The 9,724-nt window shown below is 38.8% G+C and overlaps 1 protein-coding gene and 2 long non-coding RNA genes across 5 annotated transcripts in view; 1 reads left to right on the top strand and 2 right to left on the bottom strand.

Moving 5' to 3' along the window:
* Window positions 1-1,500: 1,500 nt before the first annotated feature.
* Window positions 1,501-4,897, bottom strand: LOC141402595 (uncharacterized). Its single transcript, XR_012412668.1, has 3 exons — window positions 4,450-4,897; window positions 2,865-4,386; window positions 1,501-2,801 (listed from the first exon to the last, which is right to left on the bottom strand). It is a non-coding gene; the product is annotated as an uncharacterized lncRNA (long non-coding RNA).
* Window positions 4,898-5,483: 586 nt separating this feature from the next.
* On the top strand, window positions 5,484-7,917 carry LOC141402594 (uncharacterized). Its single transcript, XR_012412667.1, has 2 exons — window positions 5,484-5,931; window positions 6,012-7,917. It is a non-coding gene; the product is annotated as an uncharacterized lncRNA (long non-coding RNA).
* Window positions 7,918-8,257: 340 nt separating this feature from the next.
* Mcad (Medium-chain acyl-CoA dehydrogenase) overlaps window positions 8,258-9,724 on the bottom strand; it is a 34,415-nt gene continuing 32,948 nt past the window's right edge. For all 3 annotated transcript variants that reach the window (XM_073984196.1, XM_073984195.1, XM_073984194.1), the window contains 2 exons: window positions 9,372-9,722; window positions 8,258-9,307 (listed from right to left, as the gene is read on the bottom strand). In XM_073984196.1, coding sequence (XP_073840297.1) covers window positions 8,420-9,307; window positions 9,372-9,617 — 1,134 coding nt within the window. In that variant the 5' untranslated portion in view covers window positions 9,618-9,722 and the 3' untranslated portion in view covers window positions 8,258-8,419. The remainder of the gene's footprint in view (window positions 9,308-9,371; window positions 9,723-9,724) is intronic.

The following is a 9,724-nucleotide window of genomic DNA, read 5'->3' on the forward strand; positions in this document are numbered from 1 at the left end:
CCATAAGTACTCCGTTTGGTTTGTATGAATTCAACTGCATGACTTTTGGCCTACGAAATGCTGCACAAACCTTCCAATGACTAATCAACGAGGTTTTCAGAGGTGTTGATTGTGTTTTTCGGTACGTTGACGACGTTTTTGTTTCCTCTGTCTTCTTAGAGCAGCGCGACTGGATTTAAGATTAGTATTCCAGCGCCTTCGAGAGAATCGACTCGCTATTAATGTACAAAAATGTGAATTTGGGAAGTCCGAGATTACATTTCTTGGTCACCTCGTCACAGCCGAAGGAATCCTTCCATCTCCCGAAAAAGTTGCAGCAATAAAGGAGTACCCAAAGCCGCTCAAAAGATTTATTGGTGTGATGAACTTTTACAGAAAGTTTTTGCCGCACACCATCCCAGCAAAATTAAATGGAAGTGATTCCATGTGAAATCATGATTTCACTGGTTCTTTTGCATGAGTGCGAAAGGAGTCGTGAAAGATCCCATCTTTTTCATCGAATTTTCATGAGTGCAATTGAAGTCATGAAAGATCCGATCTTTTTCATCGAATTTTCATGAGTGCAATTGAAGTCGTGAAAGATCCGATCTTTGTCACGATATTATCATGAGTTCAAATAAATTGATAAGTAACCGCACAATAAATTATCAAATACTCATATACCCGAATAATTGTGTACTTGCAAAAGTAATTGTTAAAATGAAAATAAAAGTCAGATGAAAGTGGTCGATAGTGGCAAAATTTATATATTTTAATTAAAAATACAATGTAAATTGATATAAAACAAAAGAAAAATATATTTTGTGTTTGGAAACCTGTTTCGTTTTGTGGATATTAAAAAGAAGTATGAAAAAGACCCGGTCTATAAACCACGAGCTTCCCCAGCCGACCAACACCGATATAGTAAAACATATCGAGCTGCAATTATTGGGTTGGTTGGGCCATGTTAACAGGATGGATAAAGATGCCACCGGCATATGAATACGAGCCATTTGACGTTATGCGACCCGAGGGAACAAAACTCCAATGGAAAGATCACGATATCACAAGCATGGCATGCAAAGTGAGAGAAGCAAAGTAGGAGATCGGTAAAATAAGTATAAAAGAGACCATAACGTGGTAACTATTACAGTATAAAGGCCTGCGTACATAAGCTGCCTCGCCTGCTTACCTTGCTTGCTTCAGATAAAAGAATAAAAAAGAAAAGGGCAACCCAGTCCGAAATCAGCTCGGCCTCCTTTATTCTTTTATTTTTATTATGTCAGAAATGAAGCAGGAAAGCAAGGCAACCAGGCAAGGCAGCTTATGTACGCAGGCCTTAAGCTTTTTCTTTTGAAATAAAATAACAGAATTCAAATTTATACTAGATTTCCCAAACGATGAGCTTGGTTCAGAGATTGACACATAATTTATCGAATATTGGAAAAACGGAACCCCCAAGTTGAAAGAAGTATCTTGCAGCCATCGGAAGAGATAAATATGATATTGCAGATTAATATATAATTTTGAAAATTACATACAAAATAAAGAAAAATAACATCTGGCGATACAAATCATCTGGCATTGTATTCTTATTAATTCAACAAATTACATAATTGTATTGCGAATTTTATTTCTGATTGGCAAAAATCCGGATCCAAAGCATTGGTGCAAGAAGCCATGACGATGAACTGGTGCAAGAAGCCATGACAATGAACTGGTGCAAGAAGCCATGACAATGAACCGGTGCAAGATGCTATGACAATGAACTGGTGCAAGATGCCGTGACAATGAACTGGTGCAAAATGCCATGACAATGAACTGGTGCAAAATGTCATGACAATGAACTGGTGCAAAATGCCGTGACAATGAACTGGTGCAAAATGCCGTGACAATGAACTGGTGCAAAATGTCATGACAATGAACTGGTGCAAAATGCCATGACAATGAACAGGTGAAATCAGGTGTCACTCCCTTGTAAATTTCATCGGTGATTCACCTAAATTTGCACCTATGACAAGTCACTTGCACCTATGATTCAACTCATGATCTGTCATCGAACATTTTGCTGGGATCGCATACCAAGATGTTTTACAAGGGATGATTGCTGGTAACATAAAGAATGACACAACAACATTGGTATGTTCTGCCGACTGCGAAAGTGCGTTTGAACGATGTTAAACTGAATTGTTCAATGCAACGTTACTTGCTCACCCAGTTCCCGGCGCAGAATTACCCAGGAAAATGTTCGATGACAAATCATGAGTTGAATCATAGGTGCAAGTGACATGTCATAGGTGAAAATTTAGGTGAATCACCGATGACATTTACAAGGGAGTGACACATGATTTCACGAATTCATTGTCATATCATTTTGCACCAGTTCATTGTCATAGCATCTTGCACCAGTTCATCGTCATAGAATCTTGCACCAGTTCATTGTCATAGCATCTTGCACCAGTTCATTGTCATACCATCTTGCACCAGTTCATTGTCATAGCATCTTGCACCAGTTCATTGTCTTGGCTTCTTGCACCAATGCTTTGGATCCGAATTTTCGCCAATCAGAAATAAAATTCGCAATACAATTATGTAATTTGTTGAATTAATAAGAATACAATGCGCAGATGATTTGTATCGCCAGATGTTATTTTTCTTTATTTTGTATGTAATTTTCAAATTATATGTTATATTAATCTGCAATATCATATTTATCTCTTCCGATGGCTGCAAGATACTTCTTTCAACTTGGGGGGTTCCGTTTTTCCAATATTCGATAAATTATGTGTCAATCTCTGAACCAAGCTCATCGTTTGGGAAATCTAGTATAAATTTGAATTCTGTTATTTTATTTCAAAAGAAAAAGCTTATCCTGTAATAGTTACCATGTTATGGTCTCTTTTATACTTATTTTACCGATCTTCTACTTTGCATGCCATGCTTGTGATATCGTGATCTTTCCATTGGAGTTTTGTTCCCTCGGGTCGCATAACGTCAAATGGCTCGTATTCATATGCCGGTGGCATCTTTATCCATCCTGTTAACATGGCCCAGCCAACCCAATAATTGCAGCTCGATATGTTTTACTATATCAGTGTTGGTCGGCTGGTGGAGCTCATGGTTTATAGACCGGGTCTTTTTCATACTTCTTTTTAACCCACTATTTCACGAATAATTTAAAAGGCAAGAACATCTTTTCAAAAATCGACCTACAAAAAGCTTTTCATCAAATCCCAATTCATCCCGATGATGTACCGAAAACAGCCATAAGTACTCCGTTTGGTTTGTATGAATTCAACTGCATGACTTTTGGCCTACGAAATGCTGCACAAACCTTCCAATGACTAATCAACGAGGTTTTCAGAGGTGTTGATTGTGTTTTTCGGTACGTTGACGACGTTTTTGTTTCCTCTGTCTTCTTAGAGCAGCGCGACTGGATTTAAGATTAGTATTCCAGCGCCTTCGAGAGAATCGACTCGCTATTAATGTACAAAAATGTGAATTTGGGAAGTCCGAGATTACATTTCTTGGTCACCTCGTCACAGCCGAAGGAATCCTTCCATCTCCCGAAAAAGTTGCAGCAATAAAGGAGTACCCAAAGCCGCTCAAAAGATTTATTGGTGTGATGAACTTTTACAGAAAGTTTTTGCCGCACACCATCGCATACCAAGATGTTTTACAAGGGATGATTGCTGGTAACATAAAGAATGACACAACAACATTGGTATGTTCTGCCGACTGCGAAAGTGCGTTTGAACGATGTTAAACTGAATTGTTCAATGCAACGTTACTTGCTCACCCAGTTCCCGGCGCAGAATTACCCAGGAAAATGTTCGATGACAAATCATGAGTTGAATCATAGGTGCAAGTGACATGTCATAGGTGAAAATTTAGGTGAATCACCGATGACATTTACAAGGGAGTGACACATGATTTCACGAATTCATTGTCATATCATTTTGCACCAGTTCATTGTCATAGCATCTTGCACCAGTTCATCGTCATAGAATCTTGCACCAGTTCATTGTCATAGCATCTTGCACCAGTTCATTGTCATACCATCTTGCACCAGTTCATTGTCATAGCATCTTGCACCAGTTCATTGTCTTGGCTTCTTGCACCAATGCTTTGGATCCGAATTTTCGCCAATCAGAAATAAAATTCGCAATACAATTATGTAATTTGTTGAATTAATAAGAATACAATGCGCAGATGATTTGTATCGCCAGATGTTATTTTTCTTTATTTTGTATGTAATTTTCAAATTATATGTTATATTAATCTGCAATATCATATTTATCTCTTCCGATGGCTGCAAGATACTTCTTTCAACTTGGGGGGTTCCGTTTTTCCAATATTCGATAAATTATGTGTCAATCTCTGAACCAAGCTCATCGTTTGGGAAATCTAGTATAAATTTGAATTCTGTTATTTTATTTCAAAAGAAAAAGCTTATCCTGTAATAGTTACCATGTTATGGTCTCTTTTATACTAATTTTACCGATCTTCTACTTTGCTTCTCTCACTTTGCATGCCATGCTTGTGATATCGTGATCTTTCCATTGGAGTTTTGTTCCCTCGGGTCGCATAACGTCAAATGGCTCGTATTCATATGCCGGTGGCATCTTTATCCATCCTGTTAACATGGCCCAGCCAACCCAATAATTGCAGCTCGATATGTTTTACTATATCAGTGTTGGTCGGCTGGTGGAGCTCATGGTTTATAGACCGGGTCTTTTTCATACTTCTTTTTAATATCCACAAAACGAAACAGGTTTCCAAACACAAAATATATTTTTCTTTTGTTTTATATCAATTTACATTGTATTTTTAATTAAAATATATAAATTTTGCCACTATCGACCACTTTCATCTGACTTTTATTTTCATTTTAACAATTACTTTTGCAAGTACACAATTATTCGGTTATATGAGTATTTGATAATTTATTGTGCGGTTACTTATCAATTTATTTGAACTCATGACAATATTATGACAAAGATCGGATCTTTCACGACTTCAATTGCACTCATGAAAATTCGATGAAAAAGATCGGATCTTTCACGACTTCAATTGCACTCATGAAAATTCGATGAAAAAGATCGGACCTTTCACGACTTCAATTGCACTCATGAAAATTCGATGAAAAAGATCGGATTTTTCACGACTCCCTTTGCACTCATGCAAAAGAACCAGTGAAATCATGATTTCACATGGAACCACTTCCATTTAATTTTGCTGGGTAGCTGTTTACGTTGACGCATCTGGCACAGCCGTAGGAGCAGCGCTGCTCCAGAATGTTGATGGCGACTTAAGGGGTGAGTACATAAGCTGCCTTGCCTGCTTACCTTGCTTGCTTCTGATAAAAGAATAAAAAAGAAAAGGGCAACCCAGTTCGTAATTTGCTCGGCCTTCTTTATTCTTTTATTTTTATTATGTCAGAAATGAAGCAGGAAAGCAAGGCAATCAGGCAAGGCAGCTTATGTACGCAGGCCTTAACAGCCTTTAGCATTCTACTCAAAAAAACTAATGGGCACTTTACGCGATATGTTTTTTACATATGGAATGTCACTTTGCATATACATTTTGTATTTTAAAAGTGACAACTCATATGTTAAAAACATATCGTGTAAACTACCCATAACATTGACGCAGCAGAAGTATTCAACGTACGACAGAGAGTTAGATGCAGTCTATCAAGCCGTTTGTCATTTTCGTTACTTAATTGAAGGACGCCCTTGTTACATAGTAACCATTAATATTCGCCTACAAACCAAAAATGGAAAAAGCATCACCACGCAGGCTATGGCAACTTGATTTCATCAGTCAGTTTACAACTGACATACGTCACACACCTGGTAAACAAAACTCAACAGCTGATGCCCTGTCTAGAATACAAGGCGTACATGATGATTCTGCTCAACGAATTATTAACTTTAAAGAGCACAAAAGGTGGATAACGAATTTCAGAATTTGTTGAAAAGTCAAGGTACGTCCAATAATTCACTATTACTAAAGTTTGGATATTTTAGGTTGTAACGAGCAGATTGTATGTGATACGTGCACATCACGAGTCCGTCCATACATACCAAAAACTTTTCGAAGGCAAATACTCAACTCTTTACACAATCTTGCTCATCCTGTAATACGCGCGACAACTGTTTTGGTGACATCAAGATTTGTTTGGGTTGGTATGAAACGAGAGATAGCCAACTTCGTCAAAACATGTCTACAGTGCCAACGCCAGACATGTACGAACCACCAGCAGAGCGTTTCTCACACATCGATATCGTTGGGCCTTTCTCATTCAGGGCGATCATGAATGCAAACTCCCCGTGAATTTTGCCTTTCTGCCGCTTCAACTTAAAGGAGAAAGTGAGAAAACTCACGGGGAGTTGTTGTTCATGATTGGGCTGATTATGTGAGGGACAGCGGTATTGTCTAACCATAATCGATAGATTTACACGATGGCCTGAAGCCGTGACATTACCCGACATATCTGCTGAAATGGTAGCCAGAGGACTGGTTACCCATTGGATTTCCAGATTTGGAGTTCCAAAACGGATTACATCTGATAGAAGTTGACAGTTCGAATCATCAGTTTTCGTCGAATTGATGCAAACGATTGGAGCAATCCATTTGCGAGTTACACCGTACCACCCTCAATCGAATGGTATAATTCATCAAGATGGGGTTATCACCTGTCGACAATACTACTTGTCCTACGTGTGGTGTATAAACCGGATATAAACGCACCACCTGCAGAGTTGGTATATGGTACTACCTTAAGTGTCCCAGGAAAATTTTTCCTGAAAAACAATTCTACAACCACGCAGACTTCACACCACTCTACTAAAACAACATTTGTTTTTAAAGTCAACAGCGCACGTTTTTATTCGGAACGACTCAATTCGTCCCTCACTGACTCATCCCTACGATGGCCCATATGTTGTGGTAAAACGTTTTCCAAAATTTTTCACAGTACTTGGGGCAGAAGAACATATCGCTCGTTTACTTAAAGAGTGACACATCTAAAAAAAACGAGTTTCGAGAAAAACGCGTTTTAAGTTGGCGATTGAAATTTGACTTCCCAACTTAAAATGATTATTACACAACAAATAAAATAACCACTTGAACCATACTTTGCAAATAGCCAGCCAGGTATAAATGCAAAATTACTGTGCAAGATTAATCATGATTTGAAGTGTTTTAGTGCTTTATAAACTCAAAAAACTGTTTTGTTGAATTATGCCAAACTCGTAGTAAATGAGCTGTAACTCGATGAGTTTTAGAGATATCAGCATGAAAATTTGACTCAAGATAAAGTAGAAGAAGAAAAAATAGAAATTGCTAACTCAGAAAACGTCTTTTTTGAGTTATGTCACTCTTTGAGTAAATGAGCGATATGTCAGCATCGACCGTTTAAAGCCATGTTTTCTTCCTGCATCAGAATCTTCAAAAGCAACGGAACAGACAACGATTGTACCTTCGTCAAATGATCTCGTGCCTAGCACTCCTCACATTCCTGAAGATCCTTCCAGTAATGTTACAGCTCCAAATTCACCGATTCGAGCTAACTCTTCCAATGCCGCATATTCGTCTGAAACATTACTCACCGATTCACCTCAGCCGATTATGAAAGCTACAACTAGAGGAAGACGTATTAAGCTCGCAGTTAGATTCCGGTATCCTTTTCCAGCGAGGGGAGTGATGTGGCAACCTTCATCTACCAATTACGAGTTACCGGACAGTCATTAATCGGTTTTGAAAAAGCGCGTATTTTCTGCACTTTTATAAAATACAATATTTTCTCGATCTCTTTTTCTGTCGACAGCGACGCAGTTCGCACACATTTATCCTTCTTAATTTTCAACTTGAATTTAGTAATTTAATTTAAGGTTAATTTATCAATAAAATTTGTTTTGTTCATTAACCTTATTGATTGGGAAATAAATAAGATAAGTAAACAACAACATATCTTCCCAAGTGTATGTACATACATATGTGGAAAGCCGGAAATCCATAAAAACCCGCTGACCCTGAAAAACTTTTTTTGAACACATTGAACCGAGAGGAATTTTAGGCCGTTACATGAAATGGCAAACTATAGTTCTGAACGAAAATTCAGCATACACGAAACACATAATTGTTGAGGTGACGGCCCCTGGTCGAAGATTCCTCCGAGTCAATCCGGTGCATAGAACCGGCTGCCGTGGGATTGCATTCAGCATTGTTTTGTTTCAAGCCTATCAAAATTCTATAAATCAACAACAACAAATTTATCTATATTATAAAGTTTTATATTTTAACCAATTTTAACAACTTAGTATGTATACACTGTATATAATAAAAAAGATGTAAAAGCCACAATTATGATACTTAAAATACATAATACATATAACTACAATTTGACCTGATAAAATTCCTTATGAATTTAGAGTTATTGTGAGGACTGTTTGGCCGCCTCAAACATATTTCTCGAAATTATGAGACGTTGAATTTGTGATGTTCCCTCGTAGATCTGATAGATCTTGGCATCACGCATCAATTTTTCTACAGGGTAGTCGGTGTTGAAACCATTTCCACCAAAGATTTGGACGGCATCGGAAGCAATTTTATTGGCCATATCGGCAGCATGACATTTGGCTATTGAGGCATAATAACTGTTACGACGACCTTGGTCGACTTCCCAAGCTGCCATGCGATATGCAAGACGACCGGTTTCTACACCAATAGCCATATCTGCGAGCATGAATTGGACTGCTTGGTGGTAGGCAATTGGAACTCCAAATGTCTTACGTTCCAACGAATACTTGAGGGCTTCATCGAGACAGCGTTGTGCCAAACCAACAGCCCCAGCTGCAACGGGGGCACGTGTTTTATCGAATGTTCCCATAGCAATTTTGAAACCAGCTCCCTCGCCAATAAGCACATTCTCTTTTGGCACGCGAACATCTTCGAAGGTAATGCCACGGGTGTCCGATGCACGTTGACCCATATTCATTTCTTTGCGGCCTGGAGTTAGACCAGGAGTATCGCGTTCAACAATGAAACCGGTGAAAGCTTTGCTAGCTGGACATTTGGGATCGGGGTTTGTGCGGGCCAAAACGAAATACCAATTGGCTACACCACCATTGGTGATCCACATCTTTTGTCCGTTGATGACGTATTCATCGCCCTTCTTCTCAGCACGTGTCTTAATACCAGCGACATCTGAACCTGCACCTGGTTCTGTGACACAATAAGCGGCGACCAAAGGTTCTTCGATTAGACGTCCCAAATATTTTTTCTTTTGTTCTGTGTTGGCTGCGAGAATAATTGGCGTTTGCTGCAATATGAAAACGAAAAGTCAGTCGGCAAATCATGTTTAGTTACTTCGTGAAAATACTTACACCCAGAGAACTAGCCTCTAAAGCAGTCATAATACCAGTACAGCCATATGCTAACTCTTCAGCAATCAAACAAGTTGTGAAATTATCCAAACCCAAGCCGCCAAATTCCTGAGGAATGTGATTGTTCATAAGACCCAATGACCAGGCCTTTTTAACAATATCCCAAGGATATTCCCCAGATTTGTCGTACTTGGCTGCTACGGGAATAATTTCTTCGCGGGCAAATTTTCGAGCCATATCCTGCATTTGTTTTTGTTCTTCTGTCAAACCAAACGAGGGACCAGTGGCAGAAATGTGTGATACAGCGGCATAATTACGCCTGCCTAATTGGCGCACCGAACTACCGGCAATCT

The sequence above is a fragment of the Musca autumnalis genome, unplaced genomic scaffold (assembly GCF_047663935.1).
Source record: "Musca autumnalis isolate F117 unplaced genomic scaffold, ASM4766393v1 scaffold_4, whole genome shotgun sequence".
Classification (NCBI taxonomy): Eukaryota; Metazoa; Arthropoda; class Insecta; order Diptera; family Muscidae; genus Musca; species Musca autumnalis.